Raw genomic sequence first — 21,038 nt, 5'->3', positions numbered from 1 at the left:
AAAATAAGGTAAAAATGTAAATATTATTGACAAAATATGTCAAGAAACATACTAATGTCTCATCCTCTGCTTGGTTTTCTAATGTGATCAATGCAAATGTATCTCAGGGAGGACACTGGTGTTTACCTCTCTGAAATGCAATGACATGGAGCACTTTTAACAAGTGTTTTTACCATCTGTTGCCCTTATTTACCCACATTATCTGGTCAAACCAAATAAATGGTAATTTCAAAAGGTACAGCATAAAACCAAGAAATTATATAAAAATTTCCAAAAATACAGTGCTGGTGTGCTTGTTAACCTCAGCTACTTTTCACATGTGGATAAAAAACATTCATCAGACCCCCATACAATAATGACAGTTTTACTTTCAAACCTTATACCTAAATTATCCCAAGAATGTTTGCTTCAACTACACATAAAAACAACCTATTACTGTTAAAATTTGGATACAATCAAAATGTTATTAAGTGGGAGCTTTGCCTGGTTTCTGAAAATAAGAGAAGCCACAGCAATAGCAGGACAATAGTACAACAATTCTCACTGTGATGTGATGTGCTGCAGTCACAGTGGTTCTTGCGGTTATGGAACAGTCCATTAGTCTGTAGTTCACAGGGGAGTGGCACATTTACAATGATTTCTTAAAAAAAAATAAAAAATAAAAAAGTTATTTCTGGCTATAATGTTAGAATAGCAACATAATTTTATATGTTTCATATCTAAACATCATAATAAATCTGTAGTGGTTTGGATCCCTTTTAGTTCGGTGCTCCAGACAGTTGCCTACTTGTCTTACCTTAAGTCTGCTCCACAATGCACCTGATAAATAAGTGTAAAAGAGAAACATACTCACACAGGAAGTCTTGTCATTTTCATTGTCACTCTGCAGTTACTCTTTTTCGACAAGATGGGCGGTGAGTTAATTCTTTTCACTTATGATTTTTTTTTTTGTTCTGAGCGCAATACAGTTGTCTCATGAAGAATTTTAAACTGCAGTCGTTTTTGTTTTAATTAAAAGTTTTGACTGTGTATACAGTTTTAACACCTGAGATGCATCACTATGCATTTAAAAAATATATATCTGCGAGCAGTTGTGCTCTTAAACCTCACAGCTGTCCATAATAAATCTGTTTTGATTGTTGAGAAATGACCAGTTTTGATGCACGAGTTGTTCTTGCATTTTTCATTTTTTAATCATAAAAGATATTTCACAATTATACATTATACAATCAATAATTCTCAAAATCTATCTTGTAAAATGTATCAATTATTAAAATTTACTATATCTTATAATCAAGAAAAAATATTGTATAATAATATATAAAAAATATAAAAAAATATTGACAATATAAATATTGTCAACAAAATATGTCTAAATTTGAGACATGTCGAGGTGTAAGATATAAAAACTCTCCTTTTGGAAAAGAAGCATACTAATGTCTCCTCCTCTGCTTGCTCTTCTAATGTAACTTCCACACCAGGTGCTCAAGCTGTAAAGACTGATAATTACACCTTGAGGTGGACGGGCAGTCCACGCCTTTACTTGAAGAGTTTACCAACTTTTATGTAAACAGTGTCACGGCTCTTGTCAATCAGATGTATTTGTCTTTTTAATGCAAATGTATCTCAATGAGGACACTACAAGTGTTTTTCCCATCTGTTGCCCTTATTTACCCACATTATCTGGTCAAACCAAATAAATGGTTATTTCACAAGGTACAGTATAAAAGCCAAGAAATTATATGAAAATTTCTAAAAAATACAGTGCTAGTGTGCTCGTTAACCTCAGCTACTTTTCACATGTGGATAAAAAACATTCAAATCAAAATCAAGGATTCTACATGACCTCATTTACCAGTTATGACTGCAACCTTTATTTTAATGTTGTCCCTCTTTATTGTGATTTTCACTAATGTGTGCATACAATATTATTCCTATAACTAACATATGGCTCACAGTGCAATCTGAGTGCAGAGATGCACAAAAACAAGTAAGAGCAATATGTACAATATTACTGATCCTGATTCATTGTTCTTTTCTAGACTCAGAAATAAGAATTGTCCTGCTGGGAAAAACTGGAACTGGGAAAAGCAGTACATCCAACACCATATTCAGAGAGGATGTCTTCAAGATAGATGATTCTCCAAACGTTGGAACAAGTCAATGTGCAAAAGAAACCAGAGCTGTCAATGGAAGAAGCATCACTTTGATCGACACTCCTGGTTTCTTTGACCCAGACAAGTCTAAGGAGGAGCTGAAGGATGAGATAGTGAAGTGTATCATAGAGTGTGCTCCTGGGCCTCATGTTTTTCTTATTTTACTTAAAGTTTAGAAATTCACAGACCATGAGAAGCAGGTTATTGACGAAATACGAAATACTTTTTCTGAGGAGGCTTTCAAACATGCTGCAGTTGTCTTCACTCATGGTGACCAGCTCCCCGAAGGAATGAAAATTGAAGATTTTGTCCAAAAGAATAAAGATCTGAGTGATCTGGTGAAGAAGTGCGGTGGCCGGTGCCACGTCATTGATAATAAACACTGGAAGGACAACCAGCAGGATGAGTACAGGAGCAACCAGTTCCAGGTGGCAGAGCTACTCAACACCATAGACAATATAGTGATGGAAAACAATGGAGGCTACTACACCAATGAGATGCTGCAGACAGTGAAGAAAGAAATACAGCAGGAGGAGGAGGAGAGAATTAGACTGTTGTCAGTGACAATATCAGAGCAAGATATCAGAGAGCAGGCTAAAGCCACTGTATCTCAGAAGTTTTTGATCAGAGTGGCAGGTACTGCAACAGGAGTATTGTTGGGGGCTTTGCTTGGTGTGTCAGCAATGATTATTGTAGTTGTCACAGCCTTGTCGACAAAAACAACAGCAGTAGCAGTGGAGGCTGCAGTGAGAGCAGCAGGAGGAGCAGCAGTAACAACTGGATTAGGTATAGCTGTAGGAGTTGCTGCTGCAGCAGGAGCAGTAGTAGGAGGTTGTGTACGATATCTTGAAGCTGATCAAGCAAACTCAGTAGGGGAGGCAGTAAAGAATGCAGCAAATACCACGTGGGACGAAAGTCTAGAAAGATTTAAAAATTTTCAAATCAACAAAAGTGGGAAGAAAGAATCACTTCTGAAAGAGAAGGTTGTACAGGATATTGTGAAGCTGATCAAGCAGACTCAGTAAAGGCAGCAGAGAACACAGCAAAGGCTGTTTGTGATAAAGGTCTACAAACAATTAAAAAAATACGAAACATCAAAAAGCAACAGCAAAGTGAGGAGAAAGAGTCACTTCTGTCAGACAAGTGAAATAAATTAACTGTTACTGTGTTCTTGTTACTATTCTGTTCTATATAGTGCTTTTATTCAAACGCTTTACAATTTGCCTCTCATTAATCCATTCCCATTGTATGGGAACTATATTTGCTCCTAAAATTCTAACATCTACTAAATAGGCTTTAGTCACATACAGTATGTGTCCATCTTGGATCAAAAACAAGGCGAAGCAGGGAAACAAATGCAGAAGTTAGTTTCTGTTTCACTTGACACTCCTTGTGAAAAATATCCTACTGTAGTGTATCTTCTTTTGCCAGCTATTCTTATAAAAACACAGCAAACATTTGACTTTTAAAAACATTCTATCAAGGGGTTTTAATATCTGGTAATGACTTTGATTTATTATTTCAAAATGTTGCTCTTTGAAACTAGATGTATATAAGAGTTCTTGAGAGAATCTTTAAGATTTTCATGAGTATAACCCTCTTAGTAACTGAAATGTTTTGAAGTGTTTGTTATTCTGATTGTGCTTCAACTCTTTGCCAATGATACAGGGAAAATGCTTCGGTTATGTGTTAAATTATTATCGTTTTTATATAATCTCTTATTTTGTTGTTGTTTTTTTTCTCAAAATGAAATTCTAATAGCTATACAGTGAAACAATCCATCACCAAAATTGTTCATTATTAAGAATTGTTTCAAATGTCTCTTTCCTCATAAAACCATGATCCAAATCATAGAATTATAACTGATGTTGAGCCACCAACAGTGACACAGACCACAGCTTAAATTTGCTATTTGATACTAATAAACAAATAAATAACAACAGCTCGTTCATGCTTCAATAATCAGTCAGTGTATTCATCAACAGCAACATTTTCGTTGTTCATTAGTATATTTGAAAAGCAAACTGTCAAACAAAGATACACATCATGTGCCATGGATTAGCACTGGTGAACTCAGGGGGCAACCTCTGGGGCAATGCCACAAAAGTGCCCCCACAGTAGAACTAACCTGATAAAATGCCCTCTAAGGTGCCCACACAAAGGAGAAAACATACCAAATATCTGTAATTTCTGTCTTAGTTATGGATAAATCAGGATAAAGTGCCCTATAGAGGGCTTCTCTATATGTGACAATCTGAACTGAAATGCCCTCATGGCTGCCATTTCAGTGGAAGAAAATGTGATAGTGCCCTGTGAGGCCAGTCCAGCACTACGGCACAAGGGACTGCAATGGCGAGGGTGTGTTGTTTGAGGTACCGGTGAGACAATGAAATACCATAAGTAATAAATAATCCAGGATATACAGGGGATATTGTATTGTTTCTATTGTGTAAAGCACTTTGTGTTACATTGTATTTGTATGAAAAGTGATATACAAATAAAGTCTGATTGGTTGATACTGTATAGCAGAAAAACATGGTGAAGTGCCCTCACAGTGAAGCCCTATAAGATGCCCTTATGATGGAGTAAACTGGCCATTATGGTAGAAATGAATGCATCCTTTATGTAGGCTGACCATTGAGAAAATAAAGTAGCCTTAAAACATTTTGTAGTTAGCTGACATTATTCCGTTCAGTTGATTTTGATACAGTGCTACTCACTAGTTTGCTCAGCCTTACTGTTACTACTAATAGCATACATGCATAAAAATGTAAATGGTTAACATTACTAAGAATTCTACTTGTACAGATGAATGTGCATTATACATAAGATATAGTAATATAAAGAAACAAATATAAAGAAATATAATTACGTAAATTGTAATTGTAAATTGTGACTGTAAAAATATCAATTTGGCACCTACACTTCTGCAATCTCGTATAGTGTCAGAAGTTTCCATCACACATATCTAAGTTAAAACATAAGTCCTGTATACGATATAAGAAGTAAAATGTTCATTACACTCAACTTCCTGCTTTACCTTGTAAGCCTTTGTCTACTTTGCCACAATATGAGTCAGAGTATCATATCTGAAGAAATGGAGTTAGGAGGTAAACAAAATAAATGAAAACAAAAATTAAGGCTGGAAAAAGAGGTGAGTCAGTGTCAATTAGGAAATGGGAGGCTCTCTTGCTTATGGCTTCAGAGACCTAGGCACCGATTTACAGATTGTGTACACATGGCGCGAAATACTACTAGTTTTCGCTTATTAAGTCTCAAATTACCACCACTGGTAATTATGCACAGTATGCATTCAATGTATTGTATTTTCACTTTATTTGATCTTACGTTTATTAATATTATCAAGCAGGTTTTATTTTCCATCTTATGTACATTTACATGTGTAACCAGGTGGTAAAATAATAATATTTATGGAAATAAAATCCATGCTGAAGAACTTCTCCATTGTTGCTATCTAGCTGGGGATGCTCACGTTGGACAGCAGGGAACGCTGGGAAAAATATAGGAAGTACAACATAACGCGCTACCTTTTGCTGAGAATAGCCACTGGTTCCAATGGATTGCAGATGTTGGTGCATTGAAAGCCACACGCGCGGAACACAGCTTGCTATCCGTGAATTTGAGGTGCCACTGCCGTATTTATGCTGTATTTGTGGCGTATTTGAGCCACTTTTTTTGTGCCGCTTTTGTTACAATTTCTGTGACGTGTTTTCTGCACTGAAAAAGTACTGAATTATGTTTTATTTATTTATTTGTTTATTTTGGCTAATTGTTTCTTTTGTAAATTTAAATTTAAAAATAAATAAATAAATTTAGTAACCTGACCTTTGGTGGACGCCAAGATTTTTCTATAAGTTGCTCTCCATAATTGAATAACAAAATAAGGGGAATAAAACCCCCACAAATTTGCATTTGAAGTTCTCTGTTGACTTTATCCCAGGCTTCACATGTTTTTATGTTCATTTTATGTCTTTTTTTGTTGTGAAGTATTTGCTGCATGTAATTTCTTTTGTTGTAAATCACTTTGAGCTGCATTTGAGTGAAAGGTACTATACAAATAAAATTATTATTATTATTATTATTATTATTATTATTATTATTATTATTATTATTATTATTAAAAAATGACCTTAAAAACTACCTCTGTTCTTAAAATTTTAGAACCGGTTTTGAGCTGCAATGTGAGCCAACAATCAAAGTGTGGCACCATTACTATACCATACTTTGACCATACTACACTCGCTTGTTCAACTCTGTTGCTGTCGCAGTGTTTTGGCTTGAGAATTGTTTAGGCACAATGACAGCATGAGACTGAAAGTGGATGCCAGAAGCGTGAGAGTTGGCAATTCTGGACTAAAACTATCACCATCATCATTATAAAGGTATGCTGAAGATATACCTGTTAAACACACAGTTGTAAACCTAAAGTTACACAACTATGTTTGCTAGGCCTAAAATGAGTGTGAGTGAGTTGAATGATATTGGGATCAGTGATTCTGTAGCGATCCTTTGGTCAGTCCAGATTAGTCCAAGTGCCTCTGGGTTGCAGAAGTGACCCTGTGGTTTCTCCTCTTCACTCTCTCTCTTGCACTTTAACTCTCTTTAACCTCTTAATCTTAATCCCAAATTTAACCATCTGTAATCATTCCATAACCTTGCAACTAAATGCAGATTGTCCACAATTGTCCACAAAAAAAAAGCTAATTATGTCTCAGTGTCTGTAAAGCGCTTTGTCCAGGCTGACAGCAGCTGCTTTATTTTTGACATTGCATCAGTACAGATTTTAGTCTCAGTAGGACATCTAGTGGTTCAAAGTGGTAATGCTGCAGGATGTCAATTTTACACCAGAATTTACTGTGCGAAGGTATCTTTTTGGTTTAGATTTTGTTTTTTCAATGGTGGGAAATCACAATACATTAAATGGATGAAATGTCCAAAACCTCACTGGTTTCATCATGATTATTGGTGGACTGATTATCCTACAATCAGCATCATATAAAGACATCATCATCAATGTTATCACCATCATTACATCATAATAACAGTGACAATAATTCCTGCAAAACAAGGCCAACCATGGAAATGCCCCACCTCAAGCTAAACGTGAACTATTTATGTTTTTTGGGTGTGTCCATTTGAAAGCTGTCATGAGGAAGTTGAATTCACGTGGCACACTGTTCAGGGCTGTTCACTGGCAGGGTGGTATTCAGAGAAATATCATACTAATAAAGTTTTTCCATAAGGTAAAATGGATGAATACCAACATCCATTATTCTTTGAAGCTAAAGAGCTGACAGACAGAGAGAAGCAGAAGATCAGGAGACACTTTCAGAAAAGACGAGATTCTGGGGGTGGTGATTGTGGAATGATTGAAAAGGCTGGAGACAACACCTATAAAATCTGCTTTAAGGAAAAAGACGGTAAGTTATGACACTGGGTTAGACTCAGTTATGTGTAGAATTTACTTTGCAGTTTGAGCTTAAATGTAGGCTTTTGTTGGGACTGGACTTTGTTGTGTTTTACAGACCAGGAAAGGGTTTTGCCGAGGGAGTTCCACACTATCTCCCTTCCTTCCGGGGAATTACATCTGACTGTGAGTCAAACCAATTCGCGTGAGACCCCTAAACACACTGATCGGCCTTCTACTAGTCCCTCACAGGTGAGCTAACAGGGTACTATTGTCCTTAGGTAACCTAGGTGAGCGCTTGCATAATTATGGTAAAAACAAATGTCATAGCCAAATGATCTTTTTTTATGACATCTTTTTTTATAATTTATAGCAAATCTAATGCAGTAATCTGATGAGACTTACATAACTATTAGTTATTTTTGCTTTTCTTCCTTAGACATTCAAAAAAGAGAACACAAAAGGCCTTGAGAAGATTTTCAAGACAGATATTTTCCTCCTGTATTACCTCAGAGACAACCCCAAAGCATTCAAAGTCTTAGAGAAGCAGCTCTCTGCTATTGGATGCAAGGTGGAGTTAAACTTTGATGAAGAGGAGGCAGTGGTTAGGGGGAATATTGAGAAGGGTCCTGGAGGAGCTTTTGGCAGTGCTGCAGAGCGATGGGAACTACAGGTGGATAAGGTCTTCATTGGTTTTACTGAGAGCTACCTCTGCTATCATGTGGTTGAGCCAAACAAGTGAAAATCTTACTGCAGGACCTAAACTTTGTGACTGATGATATCAAAGTGTACACAGAGGATGGATATGCTGTGGTTGTGGGAGAGGATCAGGCTGTGAAGGAGAGAATAGCAAATCTGGAGAAGAGACTGCCGACCCGTAAGGAACTCCCAGTTGTGGAGGAGCAGTTCAGACTGGTAGGAAAGGAGTTTAGTCGAGAAATGTGTGCACATTACCCAGAAGTTAAAATCCTCCGAGGTAATGTGAATTTGATCATCTTGGAGGGCCCTGACAAGGAGGTGCAGTTAGGAGTGACAAAACTTGAAGATATGATCAAAGAGATAAAAGAAAAGAGAGTTAAGCTGTCTACAGCTTTAATGACCTTCATGACATCCAGCGGTGTCATCTCCAAGTACCAGACTTGTTTCCAGCACAGCCTCAGAAACCCTGTTGCCTTAGAGGTTAGGTCAGACCTGGTACTGTCGAGTTTGTCCTCTGATGCCCTGCATGAGGCTGAGGCAGCAGTGCTGAGAGACCTGAGTGATGTCACTGTGCAGCTGCAGGGCACCGCAGCTCTACCTCCAGATCTAGACCAACTGAAGGAAATCCTGATCAAAGCCAAACACCAGGCAAACCTTTGAGAGCTCAGAGTGGATGTCAGCTTAATCCCAGCTCCCAGTGGAGTTACGATGACCAAAGTACAACTGGTGGGCTACAGTGAGAATGTTAACAAGCTGGAAGAGGTTCTGCAAGACTACCAGATGAACCAGGTTGGGACACAAGAGGTTCTTAACTTACCCAACCCTGATATGACTGACAAGTTTGATAAAATCTTGGGCCTGATGAAGCAGACTACTCTGGATTGCAGCACATTTCAAACTTGGCTCTCTACCTCAGTCAACATCAGTGAGGGAGAGGACCAAGCTCGAAATGTGTTTCCTTCCTTCCTTGACTATTTACACCCATTTCAGAGGCCCTTTTCCTGTTTTCTGTTAAACCATTTCTGTCACATATTTACATAAATACTATTTTCATATACATATACTTCAGGACAATTCAGCCACTTAGATCCATAATGGCTTTCATCTAGATTGATGGGGATCCATTTTGCATCTATATATAGTATGAATGCATAACATCTGTCCTCAACGTGATGTGAATATAATTTATTTCAAGATATTTCCATTACATTCAAGGCAATTTTGGCAGCTTACTACTGTATATTCATGTTTTTTTCTTGGTAGATTGAGCGCTTGCAGAATGTTCATCTGCGATGCACCTATGAAGTTCAGAAGAGGAACATTTCTGATGAGAACAGACAGGCTGGGGGAGCAGGTGAAAAGCTTTTGCACCATGGGATGACCCAGCTATGGTTTACCTTAACAATTTTGTGTTTTGACACTGGCCTGTAACCCCAGGCAGCAGACAAATTAGGCAGGCCACTGGGAATTGTCCCAGTGCCCGATGTCCAATCCGGGCCTGCTGGTGCTTAAATTATCCATAAAATACATTACCTGACACAGTGCTTTAGAAACTGGGGAGATATTTGATTCAAGCTCTCAGTCAATGATAATTATTTGTTCTGTATTCATCTGAAAGTCACTTACTGCTATGAGACGATATATATTAGTTTAATTTATTGATAGTTTAAATTGTCATTCCAATATGAGACTCAACAAGCAAATCAAGTGAAATAATATATCAGTAAGTGCAATAGAATCTGCAGGGTACCCTACATACTCAGGAATAGTCTGTTTTGCCATTTATATTTTATACGTATATTTTTTATTATTTACCTATTGTTATCATTGTTTACTTTAGATTTACTATTTTTATGACTAGTAGTTGTTGGTGTTGTCTCATCTTGGTGTTGAATTTCACTGTGCAGTTGACTGCTATGCTATTATGTGTAATGACCAAAAAAAAAAAAAAAAAACAACAACAACCTTGAAACATTGACCTTGAAACCAAAATATTCTTACTGTAACTAAGTCATATTTTAAACAACGTGATGTTTTATTTGGCACCAGAAATCAAAACTAGAGCTTAAACAATTAGTCAATTAATCAATTAACAGAAAATTAATCTTTAACATTTATAACAGTTGTTAAAGTCATTTTCAGCCATGCTAGTGACATGACTCTACAGATGGCTTGTCAGTTCACCACTTTGGTCCAGTCTAAAATATCCCAATAATTATTGGAAGGATTCTCATGAAAATTTATAGAGACACTCATTGTCCCCAGTCTCCTTTAACTTTTCATCTAGCGCCATCATCAGGCCAAAATATAAATTTGTTCAATACTTTGTTTTATGAACAAATTATTGCAAAACAATGACATTCCCATCATCATCAGCTGCAGTTTGTGTTCAGGGCAAAAAGTCCGCCAAATTAAACAACCAAATAGGTAGTTTGACTGTGCAGTCCAGAACGACAAACTGGAGCATTTTTTAATCTGACGCCCCTATTGGCAGTAATCAGCAGGACAACATCATTTGTCTTTGCTTTTCAAAACTGTTACAAATCACTGTTACAAAATAATGATGTCTTATAATGTGGCAATGCCTTGGTTCAGGTCTGGTTAGGTTTAGGCACAAAATCGAGTTGGTTTAAGGAAAGATCATGGTTTGGGATAAAATGATAATTATGTTAAGGTTAGAGAAACATGGTGTGGGTTAATGAGGACAATAAAACAGTCAGAGCTACAGTGTCATAAATGATGACAAATACCATAAATCCATATATGTTAAGGTCTAAACATGTGCTACAGAGAGGGAAAGCCAAAAATAATGACACGCTTGCTTTCATATTTGTATGTACATTTTAAAAGGGAACCACTATCCATAACTGAAAAGCAGTGGTCAGAGTTTACTTTCAAAAGTAGTTAAAACATGACTCCAGTCCACACCTCTAAAAGAGGTGGAGCCCTCACTGAAACTGGAATAAAGATTCATGAGAATTTCTTTTCAGCACAGTAACTTTTTGCTGGTTTTTCATCGTAGTGTGTTGACACAGTACCTCACTAGAATCAAAGCAAAGAAATAGACCAGATACAATTTCAAGACATTTTCACTCCAGTTTCCTCTTTAACATCATGGGAGGTGAGTTAACAACTTATTAACAATTTATATAAATAATCAGATAGCTGTCATAAAATGTTAAAAAAATAAAAAATAAAATAACTAATAGTACCTTAGATGTACCCAAACATTATTGACTTAAAATGTATATGACTAAAAACACGTAGTAGTTCTATATTTAAAATATAACATATATATGTCAAACATACAAAGTGAATAACAAAGAAACATAATTAGATAAATTACTTTCTGTTCTTACATACTTCTATTGATTTGCTTATTTATGCCATCAGAAAACTAAAACTTTTTGTCTTAGTTAAAAATGAATTCAACTCTTGTTCAGTATCACAATGGACAAAACTCTCCCAGAACCCAAATAGCACTGTGAGGAGGCAGCAAGACACAAATGTACATGACTGAGTATAAGACATTATTCTCTTCTAGTGACAAAGACAAGGAGGATTGTCTGATTGGAAGAACTGGGACTTCGAAAAGCAGCCTAGCTAACATAATATTTGGCCATACTTTCAACTCCGAAGCAAGAGAATGTCGAGCAGAAACCAGATCTGTCAATGGAAGATGCATCACGTTGATCAACACTCCTGGTTTCTTTGACACAGACATGACTGAGGAGCTGAAGACTGAGACAATGAGGTGTATCACTGAGTGCGCTCCTGGGCCTCATGCTTTTCTCATTGTATTTAAAGTGGAGAAATTCAGCATGCAGGAGAAGGATGTCTTCAAAAAAATATGTGAATATTTCTCTGATGAAGCTTTCAAATAAGCTGTAGTTGTCTTCACTCATGGTGACCAGCTCCCTGAAGGGATGACAATTGAGGAGTTTGTCCAACAGAATCAAGGTCTGAGTGATCTGGTGAGGAAGTGCGGTGGCCGGTGCCACGTTGTTGATAATAAGCACTGGAACAACAACCGACCTAATGAATACAGGAGCAACCAGCTCCAGGTGGAAAAGCTACTCAACACCATAGACAAGATAGTGATGGAAAACAATGGAGGCTACTACACCAATGAGATGCTGCAAACAGTGGAGAGAGAAGAAGGTTTACTGTTGGAGGGATTATAGCAAGTGAAAGTAAATGAGAATAAAAACAAGAGTCAGAGCAAGGGAGAAAAGAAACAACATGGACGGTAAGTTAAGGTTGATTCTGTTATTTGTTCACACTGCTCACTGTGTATTAATCTGGCATAACTATGCAGTACATTCTGGAAACTCATATTTTGGCAAAACTATCATTTGAATGATAACATTTGAAACAAGCTACGGGCTAACTATTGTGATCAAATCACCACTGGCAAATATGTAAAATATAGCAACATAGCATGCAACCTCCTACACAAAAGGAGGAATCACATGTTTGGTATTTGTGACTCATCAACCTTTGTCTTCACAATCTGTTCAGTAACATCTGAGCAGAGTAGCTCATGTCTGGCTCTTTACATACGTGTTACAGAGAGTTTTGTCAGCTACATTAAACAATTTGTTGCATAATATAAATAAAAGGAATAAAGTTACGTTTTGCTCTCACATCTCTTTGTGTGCATGCCTGCTCTCTTTCACTTTCTCTTTTTATAAATTAATTGCTCATCCCTTGTTAAACTACTTTAGGTAGCAAATGGGCAAATGTGTTGGCTATGGGTAGAAATAAATCACCCTAGACATAAAATCTCTACTTATTAATTTAGTGTTCTTAAGTGTTTATTTTTGCAGGTATAGCCATTTTAACTAAAATGTTTTCAAATCTGGGCTTTGTCTGACACATTTAGGCTCAGTTTTAATTAATACTGATAAATGTGCACTGGCTCTGATCCAACACACAAGTAAAGCACCTCTGGTTAATGTTCAACCTGAATAATGAGAAAATAGCAGAAAAAGAGACTCAAGGAGGGTGCATGACTAAACAAAACCTGAAACCTTAACTTTGAAGTAGTCTTGTACTATATTTCAGCAACCACTAGATGGCAGCACAGAGCATGATTAGTTATAGAAGAGCCTTCAGCCAAAAGCCAAATTGCAGTTCATTTTATTCGACAAAGTGATGAAAAGTTCACAGGCACAAATCTAGACAAGATAATTGAGGCAAACAAAGGAGGCTGCTATACAACTGAGATGCTACAAGCAGTGAAGAGAGAAATACAACCAGAGATCACACATAAAGCTAAAACCAGCATCTTTGGAAGGCTGTTTGGAAAGTTGTTTAAAGCTGTAGGTAACATTTGGATACAATCAAAATGTCATTAAGTGGAAGCTTTGCCTGGTTTGACTTTCTGAAAACAAGAGAAGCCACAACAGTAGCAGCAGTAGATGGTTAGTATTACGAACATTTAGGCACGTATGTTGTAGCCACTTAGAGAAAGAGAAACTGCTTTTGTTACTTCTTCTGAAATCCTCAGTGTGATGTGATGTGCTGGAGTCAGTGGTTCTTCCAGTTATGGAACAGTCCGTTAATCTGTAGTGCATGGAGGGAGTGGCACATTTACAATGATTTCTTAAAGAAGTTATTTCTGGGTATAATGAGTTAGCATAGCAACATAATTAATATATGTTTCATACCTAAACATCATACTAAATCTGTAGCAGTTTGGATCCCTTTTAGTTCAGGGCTCCAGACATTTGCCTAATTGTCTTACCTTAAGTCTGCCCCACAATGCACCTGATAAATAAGTGTAAAAGAGACACATAGTCACATAGGCAGTCTTGTCATTTCAATTGTCACTCTGCAGTTGCTCTTTTTGACAACATGGACGGTGAGTTAATTATTTTCACTTATGATATTGTGTTTGCTCTGAGCACAACACAGTTGTCTCATAAAGAATTTTAAACTGCAGTCATTTTTGTTTTAATCAAAAGTTTTGACTGTATATACAGTTTTATATATATTTCTATTTCTATATTTCTTATAATATAGGGCTGTGCGATATGACAATATCTATTGTGTGACGAGAGAAAAATGTGTTTCATATTATTATCATTTATATCGTTACTACAATCACCCTGACATTGAGAATTTGCATTGTTTTTTGTAATATGTATTTTACATATCTTAAATGAAAATACTGCAAATACATTGTAAGTATAAAGACGTGATTGTCTTATGTTGTTTCTCACACAGAGTCAAACCTTGTGTCATATTTAGGTACATGATGGAACATAGTTCGGGTCTGATGTTGTTACATTATAAACTGTGGACTCTTTCAGTTTCAGTTGATATGAAGTCACGTACACCATCACCTTTCACCCAGTAAAGCAAAACAGGAAACAGGAAACAGGAAATGAGGAACGGTCAGAACACTGGTCATCTTAATCTCATCCTGTGAGCGGAAGTGTTTACACAAAGCCTCTTCTACTAAATGTAAAAACCACAGTTTTACTTGTGCAGTCTTCTACAGTGGTAGCACAAGTCAGCAGTTTCCATCATACATATCTAAGTTAAAACATGAGTACTGTATATATTATATAAGAAGTAAAATTTTCCCTTTTTTTTCTTTAATTTTCAGAATGATCCTTTCACTGTGCATCATTTTGTGTGGGATTAACCTTTTGAAATAACACATTTCAAGGTTAAATTTATAAATAAATAAATTATTTCCTATATATTGTGCTCCTGAACAGAAATCTATAAATATTTGTACATTTGGAAATAAATATGAGAAATAACAAAACATTTTGTCTATATTATGACATATTTTGTGTTATGCAGCTATTTGTGGTACAATATTGTCATTATTGGTGCTTATTTTGTAGTATAGTATTGCCTGTGTAATGTACTTGCATGAAAACAAGTGCAGTTCATCAGCCTGTCTAAACATGTGATACTAAACATGTAGAGAGAGGGAAAGCCAAAAAATAATGACACGCTTGCTTTTATATTTGTATGTAAATTTTTAAGGGGAACCACTGTCCATAATTGTATTATTGAATCTCTGAGCACAAAATGACCTTTGTTGACTGAGCAGCGTTCAGAGTTTACTTTCAAAAGTAGTTGAAACATGACTCCAGTCCACACCTCTAAAAGAGGTTCAGCCCTCACTGAACCTGGAATAAAGATTCATGAGAATTTTTTCTCAGCATAGTAACTTGTTGCTGGTTGTTCATCACAGTGTGTTGATACAGAACCTCACTATAATCAAAGCAAAGAAACAGACCAGATTCAACTTCAAGACATTTTCACTCTTTTTTAATATCATGGAAGTTGAGTTATTTCAGTTATTCTGTGTAGATCTGTGTTCCTCTGAGCATCATATTAATCTGCCACAAGGAAAAAATAATCTCCAGATGGCTGTCATAAAATGTTAAAGACATCAAATAAAATTACTAATAGTACATGAAATTTATCCAAATATTATTGACTTAAAATGTATTAAATGACTGAAAACACAAAGTACTTGTATATTTAAAATATAAACTGTCAAACATGTAAAGTGAATAACAAAGCCATGAAAAATAATTAGAGAAATTACTTTCTATTCTTACATACTTGTGATTCGCTTACTCATGCCATCAGCAAACCAAATAATGTAGAGTTAGTTAAATATGATTTAATATTTTGTTCAGTACTACAATGCATACCTGCCAACATTTAGGTTTCAAAAAAATCGGGAGGTTGGTGAAGATAACGTTTTATTTGAGTTGACGATACGTTTGTTACTGTAAGTGTAACAAAACCTTCGCGAGTAAAAAGCCTATAAAGACTTCATCGAACCACCTGTTCAACAAGCATAAACATCAGCTGCTTTGCCCGCAGTGTCTCATCCACCACCAGTGAGTTTTACACGACCATAGAACATCACAACGAAAGCTGTCTGTATGTTGCCTAACTGTTTATCTGAGTTTGCCACGTATCTTGACATTTTGCAAAATCTTGTAAACTTAGCTGCTGGCTGAGAAAAGACAGCGCCTCCTCTCTCTACCAGCGGTACCTGCAGGCAGTGAATCACATCAGCAGCAGACAGAAAACATGATGAAAGATTACCTGCTCAGAGAGAAGATGCACACACAGGCTGTACAGTGCCAGAAACAGGTTGTGATAACGAAAAGGAAAAAAAAAACATGAAATCTAGAGATTAACAGAAGAAATTCCCAAATGGGAGCACAGCAGGAGAAAGGGTTAAAAACAGGGAGACTGCCGCGAAAATCGGGAGTGTTGGCAGGTATTACAATAGACAAAACTCTCCCAGAACCCAAATTACACTGTGAGGAGGCAGCAAGAGACAAATGTACATGACTGATTATGATACATTATTCTCTTCTAGTGACCAAGACAAGGAGGATTGTCCTGCTTGGAAAAATTGGATCTGGGAAAAGCAACCTAGCTAACACAATATTTGGAGAGAATGATGTCTTCAAAATCAGCCATACTCTCAACTCTGAAACAAAAGAATGTCGAGCAGAAACCAGAACTGTCAATGGAAGAAGCATCACGTTGATCAACACTCCTGGTTTGTTTGACACAGACATGTCTGAAGAGAACCTGAAGACTGAGATAGTGAGGTGTATCACTGTGAACTATATTTGCTCCTAAAATTCAACATCTACTAAATAGTCTTCAGTCACATACAGTATGTGTCCATCTTGGATCAAAAACCAGGCGAAGCAGGGAAACATATGCAGAAGTTAGTACTGTTTCACTTGACACTCCTTGTGAACAATATCTTACTGTAGTGTATCTTCTTTTGCCAGCTATTCTTATAAAAACACAGCAAACGTTTGACTTTTAAAAGCATTCTATCAAGTTCTAATATTTGTCAATGACTTTGATTTATTATTTCAAAACGTTGCTCTTTGAAACTAGATGTATATAAGAGTTCTTGAGAGAAACTTTAAGATTTTCATGAGCAATAACCCTCTTGGTAACTGAAATGTTTTAAAGCTGTTTGTTATTCTGATTGTGCTTCAACTTTTTGTTAATGATACAGGGAAAATGTTTTGTTTGTGCAATAAATTCTTATTGTTATTATATAACCTCTCATTTTGTTGTTGGTTTTTTCTAAATGAAATGCTAATAGCTGTACAATGAAACAATTCAACAATAAAATTGATCATTATTAAAAATTCTTTCAGGTGTCTCTTTCCTCATAAAACCATGAGCCAAATCACAGAATTAAAACTGATGTTGAGCCACCAACAGTGACACAGACCACAGCTTAAATTTGCTATTTGATAATAATAAACAAATAAATAACAACAGCTCATTCAAGCTTTAATATTCAGCCAGTTTCTTCATCAACAGCAACATTTTTGTTGTTTGTTTGTGAAAATCAAACTGTCAAACAAAGGTATACTTCATATCCCTCATACCTCACACACAGATCTAAAACTGTAATTGGTCCACACAAAGATAAAAATCCTCACACATACTCTAACACACAGGTACAGACAGAGACAGAGAGCACACACCCATAAACTTGCTGCTATCAATAGGTTCATAGGTCACACAGGGAGAGAGAAAACACAATGGTTGAGGAAAGCACTGACATTTTACCAAAATAAACAATATAATAATAACTGCAGGATCTAAGTTAAAAAAAAATCAAAAAAACAAATTACTACTATGTTTATGACTTTTAGGGCCAAAGAATCACATCTTGAACCAAAGAAATTTACTAAAACAAACAATAACAAAACAACTATATGGATTAAGTAAAAACAGAAAAAAGTCTCAGTGTTTTATCAAGTTAATGTCACTAATGGAAGAAACAAAAGACAGAGTTCAGACATACACATTCAAGTACATTGCTCTGTTTAAGGTTTTGCATACATTCAAGTCAAATCAATTTTATTTATATAGCGCCAAATCACAGCCGAAGTTATCAAAGGGAACTTTTCATATAGAACTGGTTTATGTGGTTTGTCCAGGTGGTGTTACCGTACCTAGCTGTCCAGGATGGCAGATCAGTGAACCAGTTATATTTAGTGATATAATGGTAACTGGATCCGCCAACCACTCTCGAGCGAGCAGGTGAAAGTGTTACGTGCCGGAGAGCAGTGATGGTAGTTGTACACTCGGGGATAACAGTCACGCGCTGCTTCGGAGTCAGCGCGAGCTCAGCGCATGGTTTTCTCTTCACAGGCTACAATATTTCTGAGCATTGCAGAGATATTCTGCGCGCGACTGCTGTTAAAGCGCAAAAATAATGCGTGCCTGGGTGTCTGAGATTTACGCACGACTCCTCTACATCCGCACGCGTGGATCTCATTTATGCCATAATACAATATGTGTTCATAACCTGCAGCCAGGAAACAAGTCAGATAGGTAGAAAAAAAAATAGTCGGACCAAGAGAACAACAGAAAAGACTGTCAGTGAGGACGTCTCGTGGATTTGAAGAATTTTCTGAATTGAACTCTATTTTTGACAACATGGAAGGTAAGTTGAGTTTATTTATTTCAGCTATTATGTTAACAATGAGGACTAAACTTTAGGCCAAATACTTCCATTTAAAACTAAATTTCTCAAATGAAAGAAATTCCCAATTCCCAATTGATCAATCCATCCATTCCTGCTCTGTGAACTGATTGTAAAGGTTTTTGAAAAAATATTAAAATGATTATTTATTATATTTCACTATCGATAAAAAACAGCTCTGATGGATTTCCATTTTATCTAATCAAGTTTTAACACAGCGGGGTTGTTAAATATCATGTATTGTCCTTGTGGGACTTTGCTTGTTAGTTTGTTAGTTTTCATTTTAAGGAGGGAGGGGTAATCCAATATAAACCACATTTCAATGCTATTTATTTTTCTTTTAAATATTTTTCAACTTTATTTGTACAATATTTTTTTCTTTTTCTTCTTCTTAATTTTTCTTTTCTTCACTAACTTTCTATATCCTTATTCTGAGTATGATGTGTTCCTGAGAACCAATCAAGCATAGTTGTGATCTAAGATTGTAGCTTCACAATAAGGGCCTTGTAGATGAATAAGTATATATGCTTATCACATCTCTTATCACAGAGAAGACCAACTAATTTTTTCATACGAAATAAAGTAATGAATTTATTATCAAACACATTAAAAATAGGAAACTGTGAATTTCACAATACACATCTACAAATTGACTGTTACTCCAGGATAGTATAACTCAACATTAGCTTTACTTTTTTTAAATATTTGAGTTGATGTTTGATGTTGAACTTAATTATGCAGTTGATTGGCTTGTCAGAGTCTTTATAGAGTTATAAAACATTTAAAGCAGAGCAGAGCTCCTACTTGTGTTTGAAATGTTTCTGAACTGGTGTAATAATTATTGTAGTAAAATCAATGAATGTGAAAACCACTTGGACAAGTTACCTGCTTTACTGATAGAAAGTAATTCTCTTTTAGGGTTGAACACAAAGAGGATTGTCCTACTGGGGAAAACTGGAGCTGGGAAGAGCAGCCTGGCTAACACCATATTTGGAGAGGCCACATTCAAAATAAACCATTTTAATGACTTGAAAACACATTTTTGTGAAGCAGAAACCAAATCTGTCAATGGAAGACGCATCACTTTGATCGACACTCCTGGTTTCTTTGACCCAGGCAGGTCTGAGGAGGACATGAAGCCTGAGATGGTGAGGTGTATCACTGAGTGCGCTCCTGGGCCTCATGCTTTTCTCATTGTGCTTAAAGTGGAGAAATTCACCGAGCAGGAGAAAGCTGTCATCACAAAAATGTGTGAATATTTCTCTGTTGATGCTTTCAAATATGCTGCAGTTGTCTTAACCCAGGGTGACCAGCTCCCAGAAGGGATGAAGATTGAAGAGTTTGTCAATGAAAGTGAGCATATGAGTGATCTGGTGAAGAAGTGCGGCGGCCGGTGCCACGTTGTTGATAATAAATACTGGAAGATCAAACAGCAGGATGAACACAGGAGCAACCAGTTCCAGGTGGCAGAGCTGCTCAACACCATAGAAGAGATAGTGATGGAAAACAATGGAGGCTACTACACCAATGAAATGCTGCAAACAGTGGAGAGAGAAATACAGAAAGAGGAAGAGTGCATCAGACTGTCATCAGGAAACATGACACAGGAAGAGATCAGACAGCAGGCTAAAAGCAGAGTCCTTGAGAAGCGTTTGAACAAAGCACCACGGACATGGATTAGAGGCTTTGTGTGTTTTGCGATCATTGCTGGATTATTTGCAACTGTCTCAGCTGTGTTGATCAAGTCAAAATTTGTGAAGGAATTAGCAGAGGTATACCACTATTTGATGAACAAGTAGTAGCAACACCACTAGCAACAGTGGTAGAAGAACAAATAGCCGAGACAGCAAGAGTGTCTCCACCAGTCAGTGCAATAGAAAAGGTAGTTGAGGTAGCAATTACACCAGTGGAGGCAATACAGAAGACATTTGATGATGTTTTGAACAAACTTTCTGATTAATACAATAGAACATACAATCCAACAAATTTGAATGAACATTGAAGCAGAATGAAATAAGAAGTTAGTCTAGCAGTAATTAATGTTTTAATCTATTTAACTAAGCATCACATCAGGTTCCTCCTCAACCTGTTTCTCTGGAAATTGTCATTTATGCATTCATTACTGTACATCCTGTCTTATCTTCTGTAATGTCTTGTTTACTGTAAACAAACAGGGCATGTTTTGATCTAAAATCTGAAAGTGGTTGTTGAGACATGGACTCTACATGACTTT

The 21,038-nt window shown here is 36.5% G+C and overlaps 2 protein-coding genes across 2 annotated transcripts; both read left to right on the top strand.

Annotated features, from left to right (window-relative positions):
• Positions 1–518: 518 nt before the first annotated feature.
• On the top strand, positions 519–20,779 carry LOC122974479. Its single transcript, XM_044342514.1, is given in 11 exon segments — positions 519–914; positions 2,043–3,177; positions 6,339–6,358; positions 7,460–7,597; positions 7,703–7,836; positions 8,024–8,257; positions 8,341–8,931; positions 9,547–9,637; positions 12,175–12,451; positions 14,094–14,149; positions 19,724–20,779. Coding segments are annotated over 11 exon segments (3,564 nt in total). The 5' UTR covers positions 519–907; the 3' UTR covers positions 20,605–20,779.
• LOC122973952 lies at positions 7,377–8,915 on the top strand. Its single transcript, XM_044341775.1, has 3 exons — positions 7,377–7,597; positions 7,703–7,836; positions 8,024–8,915. The coding sequence occupies exons 1-3, from the start codon at positions 7,426–7,428 to the stop codon at positions 8,324–8,326; spliced, it is 609 nt and encodes a 202-aa protein (XP_044197710.1). The 5' UTR covers positions 7,377–7,425; the 3' UTR covers positions 8,327–8,915.
• Positions 20,780–21,038: the final 259 nt, after the last annotated feature.

The sequence above is a fragment of the Thunnus albacares genome, chromosome 22 (genome assembly GCF_914725855.1).
Source record: "Thunnus albacares chromosome 22, fThuAlb1.1, whole genome shotgun sequence".
Classification (NCBI taxonomy): domain Eukaryota; kingdom Metazoa; phylum Chordata; class Actinopteri; order Scombriformes; family Scombridae; genus Thunnus; species Thunnus albacares.
The sequence above is the reverse complement of the archived record's forward strand: the minus strand, read 5'-3'. Positions and strand labels throughout refer to the sequence as shown.

Excerpts from the sequence above, each read along its gene's own strand:
- LOC122973952 (XM_044341775.1), top strand. The coding sequence starts at position 7,426 with ATGGATGAATACCAACATCCATTATTCTTTGAAGCTAAAGAGCTGACA. Across the intron at positions 7,598-7,702 it reads CTGCTTTAAGGAAAAAGACG|ACCAGGAAAGGGTTTTGCCG; the intron begins GTAAGTTATGAC and ends TGTGTTTTACAG. Across the intron at positions 7,837-8,023 it reads CTTCTACTAGTCCCTCACAG|ACATTCAAAAAAGAGAACAC; the intron begins GTGAGCTAACAG and ends TTTCTTCCTTAG.